This window comes from Aplidium turbinatum, chromosome 9 (assembly GCF_918807975.1).
Source record: "Aplidium turbinatum chromosome 9, kaAplTurb1.1, whole genome shotgun sequence".
NCBI classification, from domain to species: Eukaryota; Metazoa; Chordata; class Ascidiacea; order Aplousobranchia; family Polyclinidae; genus Aplidium; species Aplidium turbinatum.
The window spans coordinates 27,728,001-27,746,474 of NC_137480.1; the positions used below are offsets into that span (position 1 = coordinate 27,728,001).

At 40.8% G+C, this 18,474-nt stretch overlaps 2 protein-coding genes across 8 annotated transcripts in view; both read right to left on the reverse strand.

Annotated features, from left to right (window-relative positions):
* The window catches only part of LOC145777284 (transforming acidic coiled-coil-containing protein 3-like), a 46,070-nt gene that overhangs the window by 363 nt on the left and 27,233 nt on the right, over window positions 1-18,474 (reverse strand). For all 4 annotated transcript variants that reach the window (XM_082588632.1, XM_082588631.1, XM_082588633.1 and 1 more), the window contains 7 exons: window positions 15,095-15,156; window positions 14,384-14,750; window positions 13,690-13,817; window positions 11,821-11,988; window positions 11,559-11,669; window positions 9,497-9,606; window positions 953-1,013 (listed from right to left, as the gene is read on the reverse strand). In XM_082588632.1, coding sequence (XP_082444758.1) covers window positions 953-1,013; window positions 9,497-9,606; window positions 11,559-11,669; window positions 11,821-11,988; window positions 13,690-13,817; window positions 14,384-14,750; window positions 15,095-15,156 — 1,007 coding nt within the window. The remainder of the gene's footprint in view (window positions 1-952; window positions 1,014-9,496; window positions 9,607-11,558; window positions 11,670-11,820; window positions 11,989-13,689; window positions 13,818-14,383; window positions 14,751-15,094; window positions 15,157-18,474) is intronic.
* LOC145777729 (uncharacterized) lies at window positions 1,615-4,245 on the reverse strand. 4 transcript variants are annotated; one of them, XM_082589171.1, is made up of 5 exons: window positions 3,628-4,245; window positions 3,169-3,386; window positions 2,815-2,995; window positions 2,304-2,456; window positions 1,615-1,787 (listed from the first exon to the last, which is right to left on the reverse strand). In XM_082589171.1, the coding sequence occupies exons 1-3, from the start codon at window positions 3,768-3,770 to the stop codon at window positions 2,964-2,966; spliced, it is 393 nt and encodes a 130-aa protein (XP_082445297.1). In that variant the 5' UTR covers window positions 3,771-4,245; the 3' UTR covers window positions 1,615-1,787; window positions 2,304-2,456; window positions 2,815-2,963. The 4 variants fall into 4 exon arrangements, with proteins under 4 accessions (XP_082445297.1, XP_082445295.1, XP_082445296.1 ...); XM_082589169.1 differs by having other exon boundaries at window positions 2,304-2,404; window positions 2,815-3,034; XM_082589170.1 differs by having other exon boundaries at window positions 2,304-2,407; window positions 2,815-3,034.

Below are 18,474 nucleotides of genomic sequence, written 5' to 3' on the forward strand. Positions count from 1 at the left end.
CAATTTTTTTTTTAGATAATCTTCAATAAAATCGGCTGCGAAAGCAGTGGGCTTTGGTAACCTAAACCGTCAGTATCGGACAGAGAAAGAAGTCGTTGAATGTAGAGCAGTCCTTGAAATGCGTCGTTCAAGTGCACGCCCCGAAAGTTGAACCAGCGCCGCTTGATCTTTCCGCTTCCACAAAGTCGGTCGCTCAACCCCGAGGGTTTTATGTTTGGGTTGATCCATGGCTGCCTGGAGGTGCATTTTGATTGCAGTTACTGTCTGATTGAGATGTTTTTAGTTTTGCCGACTCGTAATGATATAAAAGCTTTTTGTTACCTTAGGGAGCAGTAAAAAGTACGCTCAGTAAATCAGACTGTTAGCAAGAGCTTTGCTTTGCTTGCTTGCTTTTTCATATATTTACCCTGCATTGCGGGAAAGCGGACTTGAGCGCTATGCATCGGTGTACGCCTTCCGACGTACACCTGACCCACGCCAGCCGACGGCAATGTCTGTTTCTGATTGTCTACTCTACTTATAACTTAAATTTGGTACTACCCATTACTCGAAATCGATCACTGGGTAGAGGCAATTATCGTAAAGTTTCTTGCCCAGAGAAACAACAGCAAGTGGGGGTGGCTGGAGTCGAACATGCAGGCTCTCGACTGCGAGCCCAACGCGCTAACCACTCGGTCATTGCTGCACTCAACAGCACTGCAGATCAACACTCAACAGTCTGACTGAAATTTTCTGAATCAAATTGTCTTGTTCTTTTTTACTTCACCTGGCTTTGAAACACAATGTTAAAGTTCTATTGAAAAAAATTAGACAGTTACAACCTTAAGTAACAAATCCGGCGATATCTCCAGGTAGCCGTGGTTGACCACACCAAAGGGGCCAGCTATTACGAAAAACACATTTGCATTGAAAGGTGGTTATTGCTGTTGAATACAAACAGACTCTCTCGTACCTTGAGGCGGGTATTTTGTGACTGAAGCTCTTTCTCTCTTCCTTCATGTTCTGATTCGAGTCTGAGAGAAAAACAAATAAATCCAAGCACGGCGTTCAATGTTTTTTATTTTCCGTTTGTCGCTGTGACTCACAAAAGTCCATTTGTTTAACATTTTCATTCCCTTAAAGGGGCAGTAAACCCCAAACCATACTTTTCGATTTTTTTGTTTGTAAGTGCTCTAGACATGTATAATAAGTAATTGTCGTTGAAATTTTCCCTTAATTTCATTGCGTTTCCTTTGTAGGGCCGTTTTAGTTAGCCCTTAGTTTCAGAGCGACGCGTGCTCACTGAACCGTGCGATAATCACGTGTGACGTCATGAGAGTACTAGCCGATCTTATGTTCGAGCAAGATGCATTGTAAGCAAGTGTTCGTAGTGTCGTTTCCAACAAATACAATGAACTACATGTATTTATGTCGATTGTAAGCGGCTTAGTAGTTGATAAAATGAACACTGAAAGTAACTACCTTTCGACAAGTACCATATTAGTTTGTAAAGAACTAGGTCAAGAAGGTTCTTAAGACCTCTAGTATAGCTTACTGTACTGTCTGTACATGTACAAAATTCACTCTCTCTGTGCACACGGAAAAGATTTTTTCAAAGCAGACTTTGAATTCTGACTTTTTATTTCAAATCAGGATATTTAAATCCAACATATTCGCCGCTATCTTGATTTGAAAATTTCGACCTAATTGCCGAAACGACGCATGACGGCAGAGGCACACGGATTGAACGTCCAAGGTAACCCCAGATCCAGCGAACAAACTGTCTATAGGCAATGTGCCTATAACGTCTGTAAAAACAACTTTTGGTTACATTTACTCTTGTTACGGTAACTCCTTCAAATTCAAAACAACTTTTTAAATGGCCGCGAGTGTTGTATGTGCCGATTCGATGGGAGACGGCCAATTTTTCAATTTTAATCAATGTAAAAAGCGACTGATTTGTTATCTGGGTATGTTCACACTGAAACGACCATTTATTAGGTTTAAATGAAGTAAGAGACGAAGTACATCTGCAAAACACAAGCCAACAATATAAAACGAACCAATTAAATCAGCCTCACACGATCAGAACTTAAAGAGAAACTTCTTCTTCTTCAATTGCCTTGCCTGAACCAGGCATCGACGGCCTCAGATGAATAATTAGACCAAATGTTCCTATTATATGTTGCAAAGAGAAACTATAACGTACAAACATACGTAAAAAACGTAAATTTGTTATAAGACACACTGGCTTTTCAATGAGTCATGTAAAAGAAGCTGGATTTGCTAGCTAAACTATAAAATGTACTGGCTGAAGCCCATACCTGAAGAAGTTGCAAATCCACTATTTTATTCAATCTTGTATCCATGATCGTGTATGTGCCGTGCTTCCCACAATGTCCAGGAGAATCTACCCTTCCATCTCCTGCTAACATGAGGTCAATACCATCACCTTCCAATTGTTGAAGTACAGTGTTCTGCTCAATGACATATTAAAAATTCTTATCAATGACACTATTTTAAAGAAAAGATTGAGCACTTCCGTTTACAGTATGTGTGTGTTTCCATACATCAGGAAGCATTCATAAAATATCTATAGCAGATATATCATTGTTTACAAACTTCTATTTGAATAAGTTTATACTGATGAAGCCACACTTGTGTGGCGAAAGCTCTGTATTTAAATAAACCGATTCTTCTGATTTGGTGTGATATTGTTTACTTTATTTAAAATGTTTTGTCACACCGTGCATCCCAGTGGATCATCAGTTGAATTATAGGAAAATTTGATGAAGTTTAGGAACGAAGTTTTGTTTTGGAATTTTACAAACTTACCCCGGCTTTTCACTACGTTCACTGGTAGACACCTCCGAAAATGTATTTATTGAGAAATTTGGATAGTGCATTTCATTATCTTCAAAAGATATGTCTTGCAAAGCCATTCCTGCTTTTTTGGGAGTGGAAGTAAGGTAATCTGGTGGAATTCATTTTCTTTCTTGCAAGTTGCATGTCACACCTACAGATTGTGTTAATACCAGGGCATTAGCCTGAGTTGCTGCAATAAACATAATCCAAATCAAGCAAAGCAACTTTTACAGTATTATTTGGCATCACTTCTCTTTCCAAAGCTATTAAAATGTACACTACTGTTATTTCATAATATGTTATATTATAGTCAAAGTTTCTTACCTTTCGCCGCACTCATTGGCTTCAAGGCAGCTTGGCATCCTTTTGATGAACAAGCATGGAAATCTAACACGTTATATTGTGTTACAGCATCACAAGTAACCATTTCTGTTTGGCATGACTTCGGCTTTTTTTTAATTTTTTCTCTCGATCTTTTCAGTGTACGAATTGGGGGTAGGAATTGTTCAGGGTACGAATTTGGGTGCATCCCTAGCCAGTAACTGAAAAAGAAAACAACAATGTATGTATATATAAAGGAACATTTTTTGTTAATGCACTTGGTGAATTATACATGGGACGTTCTAAAAGTGCATGTAGCTGGGAATCACTATACCAGCAGGGAGCATACATATTGTAAACTTATGGAAAACAATTTCTCAAGGATGCTACTTCGCTACTTATGTACGGTACTTTATATCAAACATGTAGTTACTAGTAATATAATTGTTAGCTTAAAATTACCTCAAGAACTTGCCGCTTCCTAGCAGCCGGTCGCATGGATAAAGTGGAATTTTGTTGTGGAGTTGTCTCTCTACTGGACTTTGAATCCAACGGTTGCAAAGTTGTTGAAATGTTTTTGTTTGGAAAAATTGAAGGGCATGCATTAAAGTTTAAATTGAGACGTGTGGCATGACCCATGTCAAATTGAAAAAGATTTTAAAAATCTGTTTCCTTGAAATGGAGTCGCCATATTGTGCCGGACTCTGTTGATCCTGGCCACACTCTTGTGGTGTTTACAGACTTGTTCCATTTCTTTTTTATGGTACGATTTTATGGAAAATGGAACAAAGAAATTTTATCAGTAGCCTACAAGAACTGCCAGATGAACAGTTATAAACGGCACAACACACCGATTTGGCATGATGAGTACCAAATTGTAACAGGTTTAGCTTAGTTTACTCACACAGCACTGGGGAAGAATGCATATTGACACTGTCAATGCCATCGTTTGGAGAAATTTTCCTCCTGCTCTTGTTGCCATGGTAATTAAAAAATATGTTGCCAAAAAATCGGAACGCTCTTTGAAGATTTGGTGCAAATCGGCGTTGCGACTGATCGGTGAAACAGCATATTGCATTTACAAAAGAGCGTCGCGCCAGTCAGCAAATCAGTTCATTTTTACACAGAATCAACCCATTCAGACATGAAATCAATGTAAAGAAAAACGATAGGTCAACTGGGTGATTCAATGTATTCAGACGTTGAAATAATGTAACAATGAACTGTTAGGCTAACTGGGTTCTTGGAACAAATGGAAGGGCTTCTGTAAATGTTTCTCAGCTTCAACGTATCCTAGTCTGCAAAAGTTCCCTTTTCTACACGATTTCAACGTTTAGCGACGTTGAAACGATATAAAAACGGCAATTTCTGCTGGTGGGGATAACTAAGCTACCAGTACGGTGACTAGGCTACCAGTGCGGTAACTAGGCTATGCTACCTGCCGAGCCTAAACGACCACTAGCCTACATCTAACTAAAACTTAAATTATTTATGATCTTATTGAAATTAAGAAAAAACTTACACAGCAGCACTATCCAGAATCATTACCTGAATACAGCGCAGTTGCGTAGCCTATAAAAAAACAGTCTAAGCTGCCTGGACCTGAAGTTGCAGTTTGCCATAGAAACGACAAGGAACTCTGCAGCTCCTCTGGCGGATAATTTGCACTTTCACTTTTTAAAGGGGATCAATGAGTATAAAATCGTTTTTGGGGTTAAAAAAATAAAAAAAACTCTCAAACCCCAAGACTGGCAGCACAGCAAGCCCTTTTGGGGCATTGTGACATCATGGGGCGTCTCAATGCTACGTGATTTCGCGTAGGCGGCACAAACAGTGTTGAGATACCAGTATAGGCCTACTTGTCTAGCCAATACACAATCACAAATTGAAATACATGAGTAAATACTAAGACTGGTAGGTAGGCCCATCGTGCATACAGCACAGGATGAAGCACTGACTAATCATTGTCACGATTTCTTTCTATCTCTTACCAGGAAAAAGACTTGGAAAGGTTCAATGACGTAGTTTAATGGGTCAAACCGAAAAGCAGTCAATTAAATTCACGGATAGTTCTACTGGTGAAATGATATATAAAAACGCTTGAAGGACTCCAACGAATGGTTCACCACTTCCAACAATTAATCAAAGTAATAGTAAACAGCAATAGATTCCAATGCTTGCGACTATTGATCGAGTTTAACGTGATCCACTCACAGCTTCTCATACGATTCTAATTTCAATCAGAAATTATATTAGCATCAACTTTGCTTTACAGTACTCGTATTCAATACTTCCACTCTCGATCAACAATAATCTTTGCGTCTATTAACAACTGCTACTACTACAATAATGAACTCTCATCACCAACTCATCATAATACAACTCCCATAATAATAATCTCAGAATCTCATAATAAACATTACACAAACTACACCACTATTTATAGTTGGCTGTTCAGTCCAATAACTTCGAGAAGGTTACATCATAAAGAACCATCGTTCGGTCACGTAGCATTTAAATGTAAACAACCGAAGTCTATAGAAGGTCACGTAGGGAAAATGATTCCAGAAAACACGTTACATAATACAGATTTCGTCATCAGAGGTTACTTCAGGTCATAACCGACAATAACACAACGCACCAGAATTCCATAATGAAAACAACACGCTTGTTGAAGATACAAAGCAAGCCATCGCGAGGCATTTGCACCTTGATTGTGACATACGCCCCCCCTTAGAATATTGTTGCAAACAATATAACAACACAATCAATACAAAACACAGCATAAAACAATTAATTACTCAATAATCAGTTCTCATAAGTCTATCGTTGCATGATCTACCAACGATAGCTTTTCTTAAAACAATAGTCACGTTTTCTGCGAAAGTCTCCAACGTCCTCAACATCTTCAGTGCATCGGCGAGCGAGATGACCCATTTTCCTACATCGGAAACATCTCCTCTCCGGACAGTCCTTGGCGAGATGACCTTCTTTACGACAATTGTAGCAAGCCTTTTCATCAAAAGGGCAGCTCCTGGCTATGTGTCCAATCTCCCCACATCGGTAGCAATGGTTGTCACGGCAACGTCTGTTTTCTGAATGTCCGCCGTTAGCAACGCATTCCCTGGCGAAGTGTCCGCGTCTACCGCATCTATAGCAAACTCCAAATGGTCGTCGCCTGCCTCTTCTCCTCGGTTCTTCGCGCTCATTGTATCCATGACCGTGAGATCGTCGCTGATTATCTGCAGAACAATCTCGAGCAAAGTGACCATTCTTGCCACAAGAATAACAAGTAACTTCAGAATTTCTCTCAATAACATTTCCGATTATAAGATCAACTAAAGAGTTTTGTAAACATAACGCTTTCACAGTCCCACTACAATACGGAGTTTCGATAGATATCATCGCTAACGGTCCTTGGATTGAAGTGGTATCTATTTTTGTCACATGGCCAGTTTTTCCCGTTAATTGACTGTCTTTAACCAAATCTCTCCTCACTATTATACCAGTAGAACCAGAATCACGTAAAACTTTTACCTTTTTGTCTCCAACTTTCCCATCCACTACTGGCAGGTGATCTTCAGGTATTATTTTTCCGCAAACATCTTCATCCGGATTCTCCTCGTCAAGCGTGGGTTCAGGAATCATTAACGCACAACCGCATCGATAAACGTCCGTGTCTTTATCTTTTCCAGACTGATTAGGTAAGGAAAACGACTTGTCCTTGCATTCCTTCGCTTCGTGTCCTTGCCTATTGCAACGATTGCACCACTTCCTCGATTCCTGATGATTTCTGTTAGTCTTCCTCCGGCAGTTAACAGACTTATGACCTAAGCCATTACAATTAAAACAACGTACTTCTCTTGGAACAGCACCTCCTTTAAAATTATTTGTTTGCTCTTCGTCATTATCGCATGACAACGTTTCTTCAGTCGACAACTTCTCATCATGAGCAACTAAGTACTGTTCTGCCACACTGGCTATTTCTTCTAGAATCTTTGGACTTCTCTCCATTAAATAAACAGACAGATCTTTTGAACATGAATCTGTGAATTGTTCCTTAACTATAAGGTTTGCCAATCCGTCCAATGATTGATCGGCCCCCGAAAGCTCAAACCACTTTAACAAAAGGTTTCTTAAACGTTCAATAAATTGACCTGGGCTTTCGTGTTTTTCAGGCTTTGCCTCACGGAATCTTTGACGGTATCCATGCTCGGTAAAATTGTATCGCTTTAACAGAGCTAACTTCAATCTGTCGTAGTTCATGGCTTCTTCTTGCGAAAGTCTTGAATATACATCAAGAGCTTGTCCCGATAGTAACATGCTTAGCTGGGTAGCCCACGTCGACTTCTCCAATTTGGCTATTGTAGCATATCTTTCAAATCTTAACAAATAACTATCCAACTCATCTTTTTCTTCAACAAATGATGGCAAATCTGGACGTCTAACTTGCGCCACAATAACATCTCGAGCATTATCATTAGTAGAATTAGATCGCTCACCAATGTCCAGCTTTTGTCTTTCTAATTCAAGTTTTAACTTTTCCAATTCATATTGCGCTCTTCTTTCTTCTGCTTCGCGCTGCGCTTGTTTCTCTTCAGCTTCTCGTTGAGCTTGTTTTTCTTCAGCTTCAGCTTCGCGCTGCGCTTGTTTTTCTTCAGCTTCAGCTTCGCGCTGCGCTTGTTTCTCTTCAGCTTCTCGTTGAGCTTGTTTTTCTTCAGCTTCGCGCTGCGCCCGCTTCTCCTCTGCTTCAGCTTCAAATTGTGCTCGCTTTTCTTCAGCTTCAAGTTCTGCTTTCCTTATTTCACGAGCAGCTCTTCTATCTTCTCTTTCGTCAGCTTCTCGCTGAGCTTTTTGGTCCATTATCTTGTGATACTCTTCCATCACAAACTGAGACTTTTCATTACCAGTCAGCCCCATTCGTTCAGCCATGCTCCCTAAGTCTTCAATCATCTCATGTTTGACAGTATCCGCCATCTTGACATTAATTTATTATTCTTTCAATAAATCTTTGGTATTCTTCGGTTTTTCGGTTAAATCTTTTCGGTTTATCCCGGACGAGCCCCCAGAATGTCACGATTTCTTTCTATCTCTTACCAGGAAAAAGACTTGGAAAGGTTCAATGACGTAGTTTAATGGGTCAAACCGAAAAGCAGTCAATTAAATTCACGGATAGTTCTACTGGTGAAATGATATATAAAAACGCTTGAAGGACTCCAACGAATGGTTCACCACTTCCAACAATTAATCAAAGTAATAGTAAACAGCAATAGATTCCAATGCTTGCGACTATTGATCGAGTTTAACGTGATCCACTCACAGCTTCTCATACGATTCTAATTTCAATCAGAAATTATATTAGCATCAACTTTGCTTTACAGTACTCGTATTCAATACTTCCACTCTCGATCAACAATAATCTTTGCGTCTATTAACAACTGCTACTACTACAATAATGAACTCTCATCACCAACTCATCATAATACAACTCCCATAATAATAATCTCAGAATCTCATAATAAACATTACACAAACTACACCACTATTTATAGTTGGCTGTTCAGTCCAATAACTTCGAGAAGGTTACATCATAAAGAACCATCGTTCGGTCACGTAGCATTTAAATGTAAACAACCGAAGTCTATAGAAGGTCACGTAGGGAAAATGATTCCAGAAAACACGTTACATAATACAGATTTCGTCATCAGAGGTTACTTCAGGTCATAACCGACAATAACACAACGCACCAGAATTCCATAATGAAAACAACACGCTTGTTGAAGATACAAAGCAAGCCATCGCGAGGCATTTGCACCTTGATTGTGACAATCATGAAGTAAAAAACAAATGCAAATCTCTGCAACCTTTGACTGTCTGAACCTCTTGCTGTTAAATACCATCAAAACTATGCAAACACTGCAAGGTCTAGCCCAAAATGTTTAGGTTAAACGTCCAATAAAAAGTTTAGTGTAGTCTGTAAAATGATGTAAGTTAGCACCAAGGCTACAATAAACTAAATCTGAACTTCAATTGTAACTTGGAATAATCTTATCCACTGCTGCAAACGCATGCCACACCTCAAACAAGCAAAATATTTGTCCAGCAGTACTCTCATGACGTAACCCGAGAATTTTTTTTATTTCGACAACAGTTCGTGCGGTGTGTGTTCGAATTACAAAACCAAAATTTTGTTTTAAGATTGCGTGAGAACAAATGAGTATTTTTTCATAAAAACAAGTGCAACGTGTTTTTGAATATCCCCTTTATGTATTTCAACTCTCAATTTGCATTTGAAAATAGAGTTGTCTGCCCCTTTAAATTTCTTTCTCACCTTTGCTGGTTTTCCTCCATGGTGGCTTTGAGGCGATCATGACGTTGGCGGGTTGCTTCCTGGGAACTTTGATATTCCGAAATCACTTTCTTATACGTTTCTTCGTTAGTCTGCAAAGTAGTTTCAGATGATGCCTAACAATCGCTTGTGCATTACCAACCCAAAGAACTGGCAACACTAAAAGGTGATTACAAGAACGACTGGCTCTGGTCGTCGTCGTCTGAGCTTCTGGGGTCGAGGGTCTATCCTTTTACCACCCCAGATTCACGATGTTTCCGGACTACACTGGAAGGCTGCTAGAGAGCAGCCAGTCTTTAGTTTCATCATCCATGACGCGCAGACCTTTCACTCCGTTAGGTGGTTTGAAGATGGTACAGTCATTGATGATGTGGTCTGCGGTCTGTTCCTCGGCACCGCATTCACAGGAGGAAGAAGAAGCCATTCCCCATTGGTGCATGGTTGAGCGGAAAAGCCCGACGCCCGTACGGAGACGGTTGAGGCGCACCCATGCCTGTCTCTGTAGTGTCAGGCCGATGGGGCGTGTGTCGGCGTCGGGGATGAATGAATGGAGTCTGGTGGTGCTTGACCTCCATTCAGAATTCCATTTATGGTCCGCCCAAGTAGCCGCAGAGATGTCTTGTTCATCAGCTTCGTTGATCAGAAGCCGAGCGGCTGGCACGAATGGGTGTCTTGATTTCAGTCGGCGGGGGTGCCCGTTTGGGAAGGCAGAGATCTTGTGGTGGAGAAGATGATTAGGCTCCAGTGCCCGTCGACCGAGGGACAGAGTGGCTTCTTCGCGACGAAGCTCAGCAGGTTGGATGCCAGCGAGAATGGGGAGATTGTCCAATGGTGTGGGACGCAGGCATCCACCATTGGACCCAGCCATCCACCTCTGGTCTTTCCAAGGAATAATATTAACAAATAAATTATTGAAATTCTTCCATGGTCGTGAAAGAAAAACATTCAATACGTAATTTCAGTTTTAAATCAAACCTTGGCACTCAAACTTCTAAAGAAAACCATTTGTAGTTTGATGATGTAGAAAAAGTAGTCCGGTTATAATCCGGTGAGGTTACCGAAGGGTGGCCGGATTCACCTCAAAGTGCCGCAATCGCTTTCACACCCTGCCTCCACATCGATCTGTCTAATGAGTCCTCTCTTGCTGCATTCTTCCTCAACTTGCCTTTTCCATGTTTTCTCGGGTCTTCCTTGTTTTCTACGACCCTCCACTTGCAACTCCAGCGCTCTTCATAAGATCTTCAGTATTCCCTTTGTCCATCAGCTTCACACCACACATTGCCCTCACCTATCGCTCACCATCTCTTCTTGACATCGCCAATTCGTTTTCCCGTAAGCACCATGTCTCACTTCCGTACACAGCATTGCAGATCTCACGTAACTAGTATAATATTCTTCCTCTCATTTTCAACGGAAATCTTCTACCACATAACAACTCTCCACCACTCCCTGATATTCAGTCCCCAATCAAACTTTATTCTTGCAGTCACTGCCGCTTCACAACCACCACTGGCATTCAATCTATCTCCTAGGTAGCAAAAGGTATTCACAGATTCAACTTCGTCATTCAGCTTTTCAATAGGATCAACCATTCCTTCTTCAATCTTAAACCATCTCCGGATCTGCATGTCACTCTCTTCATCTTTGCACTTCTTCCATGCACCCACTTTCTGCATTTCGTTCACATAACAGAATTTACCATCACTCTTCTTCCGCATACACCACAAGGGTCAACTTTGCTCATTGTGATTTCCCCTTCCGTTTAACTTATTACAACCTTTGTCTTTTACTGTTGTTGTTGTTTTTTTACTGTTGTTGTTTTACTGTTGCTCAAATACAAGGTGTGCGTCTTGATAAAAAAAAAAAAACATGATTGGGCCTAAAAGTGCGCAAAAAATAATCAAAACAAGATTAAATTAGCCAAACTTTTGCATTGCCGGTCCGCGAGGCTCCGTCATAGAAGAAAGGTTGGGACCATTGGTTTATCTTGGTGCAACAAACAGCAATCCAAGTAGCCTCGTTCGGCAACACAGGACTTTCTTACCTTATAGTTACCAATTCCTTCTTTCATCTGCTCGCATCGCTGGAGCAGCTCAAGGTAGGCCTTCTCCACACTTTCAAGATGACTCAGCATTTTAGCATTCTCCTTCGTCAGCTAAATAACAACAGCGAGGAAAATTCAGGTTTGACTCCGCCAATAAAATCCTTAAACAAAAGCGCTCACATTTAATGAAGTAACGTTCTGGAAGACAAACATCTAGTTCGCATGCAAACAACGTCACGTGACTACCTTCTGCACAACAAACCTCTTTCTGATTTTCTTCTTTTTGTTTTATTTCTTCGCTGTGCTTATTAGTCATCTCCACCAGCGTTCCATCGAACTCCTCCAGGACGACCTGCATCTGACTGATCATCTCGCGCTGGGATCCTACTTCGGCCTTAAGCGATGCAGCTTCTGCTTCCAAGGAAGATATCTGCAATGAAGCAGCTGATCACTGAGTGAGGTTGCAACTTGCAAGATGGCACTGACTACCCCCGAGATCATTCAAGCGTCAATCACAAAGACAGAATTGAAAATGTAACAAAACAAGAACACGTCATGTAGTTTATATAATACACCACATAATACACCACACCATCGTTAACTTGTTGTAAATTCAATTAGTTTTAACTCGGTTTTGTGAATCAGAAACGAAAAGGGCTGTTTAGTGAAAGAATGATGACCCAGTGTTGCCAAGTTATCAGTAAGTAGTATAGTGAGGATTAGCAACTGTTTCCGGCAGTATTGATTCATTTGTTGAAAACTTGGCTGTGGTTGGTTCTTGGACTTTCAAACCGAACAGCGAGAACCGTCGTATCACGAAGCATCCGGTTTAGAAGCGAAGCTGTTCCTCGTAATAACCAACTGGTGGAGAAAAAACAGTTTCACCGGTCTCATTAAAATTATTCGATGTGTTTTCGTATTTTTTTTTAGTTCTTAATTTGTACTTTGGCTCGGAGCTGATATTCGTTAAACTTTCTTGCCTTTTATTGTGCATTCTTGAGATTTTCTGGATGAAAGTGGTATGCAAAAACTGACGAAACTGCCAAGTGTTACGCAAACACAAACAGTTCAGGAATCTCTGCCTTAAGTTAGTGCTTTATAACAATAGTACGATATCAGAAAAATTACTCCAAAAAAAAAAGCTTCTTTAAAAACAATTTCAACCATGGCTGAGAGCAACAACACAAAATCGTGAAATTATTACATAAACAAAATGTAACATAATATACTGTAAACGAGATAGAAATAACATCATGTATTCAATACGGTAATCATTATAAATCTGTCGCTTGTCACTGCTTAGACAAAACTGTAATGTTTGTAGATAGAGAGCATAAACAAGTAAGGTACCATAACGCAGTTGCATGCACATATAGTTAAAGTTCTGTCGAGAACATACCGCACACACCAGTTATTGACCTGTAGATCAAATGCTAATATAACACTGAAGAAAATAAAGAGCAAAGTAATTTGTGCTTTGTGAAAATTTTATGCCAAGATAAATTTTATTAACATTTATGCCAATTATTACAAAATTGAAGTTTTAGTGTTTTTTTTATGATTTTATGCAGAGTGGGACCTCTGATTATTGCATATTACACAGCAACACAGGTTGTAGAGTGGGACCTCTGATTATTGCATATTACGCGGCAACACAGGTTGCAGAGTGGGACCTCTGATTATTGCATATTACACAGCAACACAGGTTGCAGAGTGGGACCTCTGATTATTGCATATTACACAGCAACACAGGTTGCAGAGTGGGACCTCTGATTATTGCATATTACACAGCAACACAGGTTGTAGAGTGGGACCTCTGATTATTGCATATTACACAGCAACACAGGTTGCAGAGTGGGACCTCTGATTATTGCATATTACGCAGCAACACAGGTTGCAGAGTGGGACCTCTGATTATTGCATATTACGCAGCAACACAGGTTATTATAAAAGAATTGTTTTTACATTCTTAGTTCCCATAAAGTGATATTATTTAATTTTAATCAATAAAACAAACTATAGCTAAACCAAGTCACAACTCCGTTGGTGCGCTATCTACTACTGCAGTGCTAAAGTTACCAGACAATGACAACAGCAGGTAACCTTGTACCAGGCGTCAAGATGGTCTCACCTTGTTCAAAAGCGGCTTTTGCAAATTAGCAAGATCGACGTCGGAATATTTGAGAACTTCGATAATTTGTTCGTCTTTAATGGTAGCCTGTTCCTCTAGACCAAACACATCGACAACACTCTCCATGGCTGGACATAAACACAAACATGCTAAAGTTAAACAAACAACAGAAAATTAACCAATACATTTTACACCATGTTGATAATTTAATATCCAATTTATACTAAGTGATGTCACAACACGTTGTATGACGTACTATTCAGTCATACACGCAGAGCCTGCACAAGAAATTTCTTATAATCGACGCTTTTGGTGCCTGAATTGTCCAGTGACAAACACGATGTCGTTGAACAGAAGGGATAAATAGCTGAGCTGTACCGTTGATAGCACAAACAGCATCGCAATGTCACAACACACTTTGCTGCACTGGCGCATGGAATAAAAATACATCTCTTCAGCACCTGATGATTTGTTATTGTGTTTTTAACATGTCAAGATGAGCCATTGGCCGGGCCCAACTGGTTGTTACATGCCAGTGCTGAACATCCAAACAAAAAAACACAGTATGGGCAACGTTACGAAAAGAAATTTAAATAAACGTAAATTTTTCAAAACGTTTGAGTAAAATCGGATATTTCTTACTTTGATTGTTACTTGATAGCACAATGTCGGTATGTTCAATTCAATAAAGTACCTTTCACTTGCTTAGGCGGGCTCTCACACAACAGGTCGCATTGAACAGCCTCCACATCCTTTCTCATTGGCTGCTTTGAAACGGGAGGAAATCTCACGTCATCAATGTTGCCTTGGACGTCTGGACCAATCAAAGACGGTTCAGTGGCCTTATCGTCTCCCCCCAAAAGAGGATGGCCAATCAGAGACGGTGCAGTAGCCTTATTGTCTCCTCCCAAGAGAGGATGGCCAAACAGAGACGGTGCAGTGGCCTTATCGTCTCCTCCCAAGAGAGGATCACCAATCAGAGACAGTGCAGTGGCCTTATCGTCCCCTCCCACGAGAGGATCAAACTTCAAATACAGTGATTGCTTGCGCAAGTCTGATGTCTGCAATTGTAACATTGGACTGATGACTCACAGGAAGTTGAAAGCTAATGGGGATAAAATCTGTTACACATTTCGCTTTAGGTAAAATATAACTTCTTTTTTAAAACACACCTATTGAACCCCAAAAACTTTATAAATACACTTCTAAAAACTCCAGTAAGATAAAATTTTATAGCTACAAACTTCAGACCATTGATCCCACAAGACCATTGGCTGTCACCACAGCGTCCACACTCTTCTCTTCAGTTTGCAACTTAGCTTTGTAATAGCTGAAGATTTGAGTATTCATCGTTGCATTACAGGTAAGAAATAAAACGTTGAAATGTGCAACTGGTGACACTTACTGCAACATCGTTTCCTTTATTTTCTAAAAAATCCAAATTGAAATCAAATCCTTGTTGAATTACTGCAACAACAAAACATACAAATCAAAACTTTGATAAATTATCGCAATGATAAATACTGTGAACAATTAAGCTTCGGTGAGCCATTGCAACACCAAAGTATCTTAAAACATCCTTATTATTTCTTCATATTGCACAAGCGTATGTGAAGCCCTTACCTCTTAACATTTTCATAATTATTTCTCTATTCAATAATGAAAGATAAGCTTGGAGCCACGTCTTGTGGTTGGGTCACGTGGTAAGGAGAGACGAAAATTACGTCGCAAGAAGAATGAGACGATTGGAAGTTGGTAGCGAGGAAGAGCGAAAAGGTGGAGAGACTGTATGGCAGAAGATATCGAAATAATAGGAGTGAAACAAGAAAATATTGCTAACAGAGTGATGAGGAGAACTGCAATCAGCACCGAGACCTCACTTGAAGTGAAAATAAAGCCAGAAGAAGAATTTATATATTCAAAAAAGCAACATTTTCTTTCTCTTTTGTTTAAGCCCCAACATTATCATTCTACCACTCTAGAACACTTATTCTTCTTCCTCTTATGAGATATGATTGTTTAGATTTCAGAAGTGGTGAAAACACAGGTTAGTGAAGCTTCGGCCTGTGATTCTAGCTTTCTGCAACTGTGGTGCTGAGGGAAAAATGGATAAGTGTAGAGCAGCAAAGTGAAAGTTTCATTATTCTAACAAATCATGGCTTAACTAAGCATCAACGACCCGCCTTGCCACAAACTGTCTAGAGCAGTGGTTCTCAACCCCTTTTTTAGGACGGGGACCAAATTCAAAACCTAAATTTTGTAAAGGGAGGCAACATTTTGGCTTTGACTTGATAAGTTTCCCAAAACGAGGGTAATACTGAAAGATGCAGTAGGCCTACTAAAAACTGGTTAAAACGATGGTTGGTCAATCGGTTGTGATATCTGGATTTAATTCCAACCATTCTGTTGAATTTCACTAATGCAAGTTATACTGAACAGTCATTTTTCAGTGCATTGCAGTGCATTGCCTATTAAGTTGAGCTACTTTCAATCTGGGACTCGACTCCAAAAATGAAGTAGATGATCACATTTAAATGCTTCTTCGTCTTCGTCTTATGAGCTGTCTTCTTCCGGACTATATGTTTGGGCATGAGGTCATCAGCCACTCGACAGTCTCATCATCCAGGGCCTTCAGTCCAAGCGTTCCATGTGGTGGTTGATGAATTAGGCAGTCATGGACGACATGGTCTACTGTCTGGTCTGTGGCACCACACTTGCATCCCGGTGAGGGAGCCAGGCCCCATCTGCACATGTCTGAACGAAAGCGACCGACGCCGGTTCGTAGGCGGTTAAGCCGGACCCACACAAGTCTTGCGAGGGACATTCCCGGAGGGTGGGGATCGACGTCGGGTAGGAAATCATGGAGTCGGGAGGTGTTGTTTTGCCACTCCATGTTCCATGTGTAGTTCGTCCAGTGTGCTGCACTTATTCCAAGATGTTCAACGTTGTTCAGAAGCTGTCGTGCGCAAATGGGCGTCTTGATTTCAGTCGCTGCTGTTCTCCATGTAGGCGCTGGAATGTACTGTGGAGGAGGTGGTCGGGGTCCAGTGCGCGACGAGCAAGGAAAATCATGGCTCCTTTACGGCGAAGGTCAGCAGGTTGAATGCCTGCAAGGACAGGAAGGCATTCCGTTGGAGTGGGACGCAGGCATCCAGTCACAGTGCGTAATGGGTCGTTGATGGCGGTGTCAATGTGGCGGGTGTGAGAGCTGCGGCACCACACTGGTGCGCAGTACTCAGCGGTAGAATGGACGAGGGCCAAGGTCGCGTCAGCTCCCCAGCCGGAACCCGCCCCAAAAGTGCAACGCGCGCAGATAGTTTTTTGCGCAGTGACTCCAGGTGTCGTCGGTACGTGAGTGACCTGTCCAGGGTTACGCCGAGGTAGGTGGGTTCGGCGCAGTATGGCAGGCGTTCGTCATCGGTGGTAATGTTGATCTCACGTTTTGCTTCCTTGTTATTTAGATGGAAGGCCACCGACACTGTCTTTGCCTTGCTGAGCTGTAGCATTTAAATGCTTGTTTCAGCTTTACATCTGACTGCAAATCTAACAGCTCCAACTGAATATCATTGGAGGACGGTGGTTGCGTCTATTGCCATAGGTCAGCAGTGTCCAAAGTCCGGCCCGCGACACGTTTTGTATAGGCCGCAGACACACAGAAATCGTACAAATTCAATGAAGATTTTTTTTTGAATTAGCGACGACAGTATTTTTTCAGAGAAAAGTTGGAATCGTGTGTTTCTCGGCGGTCGAGTGTAGCAAGAATTGACAGCGATACACACGTGTTTCGCCCATGAGACTGGGCTCATCAGCATCGCACCACTAACTCATGCCATATAGTTCTCAACAGCTGCTTTTGTCAGTCAATTGAATCATGGACCTTTGTGGAAAGAAAACAACTAAACTAAATGCTAGCAAATATTGTTGCGTCATAATTGCGAAATCAGCTATTATTGCCTGGAGACTTTGAGAGTATAGTATTGTAATGAGTGATAGCTTACAGTGGAGCATTCATGTATTTTCTTTCTAGCAAATTCAACGACCGCTTTTAAAATTTTACCGCAAATGTAAGGAACTTATTGTTATTCACTTCTTTCTTCTTGAATACTGATGAAGCTCCAGTTCACCTGCAGCTAATTGAGCTTCTCTGCGAAGCCGACAGCAACATCTTTCTCTGGTGCCGTTTACCAGCAGCTGGATAAAAACAAATCTTCAGAAATACGAAAGATTGCAAAGATCTTGTTTGGCTCATTCTCCGTAATAAACTCCAACCGCTTGAGATCAGTGAACGAATGTCAACTACGTGATATTTTACGCTCATACACCATTAACCTCGAACCAGACCTGACCTGGATATCAAAATCAAGACGTCAGTTTCATCCTTCACATCAACACAGTTGTGTTTTATAAAGTTTCTGGATGTGCTAATTTCGGATGGAAAGCAGATCTTACAAAGCCTAACTTGCCATATTTATCCCGTGATATGCATAGGCCACAACAAAATACTTGAACAAATATATTGCTTTGTTGTATGAAAATAACGTTAAATAATACAATATTGCTAGAGTTTGTGCAGTTTTCTTTACGTAAAAACAGATTGCCAGAGGCTGTTGGCCCGTGGGCACTTCCGCATTATCAAATCTGGCTCGCCTGAGAAAAAGTTTGGACACCTCTGCTATAGGTGTTTCAAATATTTTCATCAGATACAGGAAAGAATTGATACCGTTAATGAGACTTTCAATCTCATCAATCATGTCGTTAATAAGCCTTGTGTACTTTCGAATGATT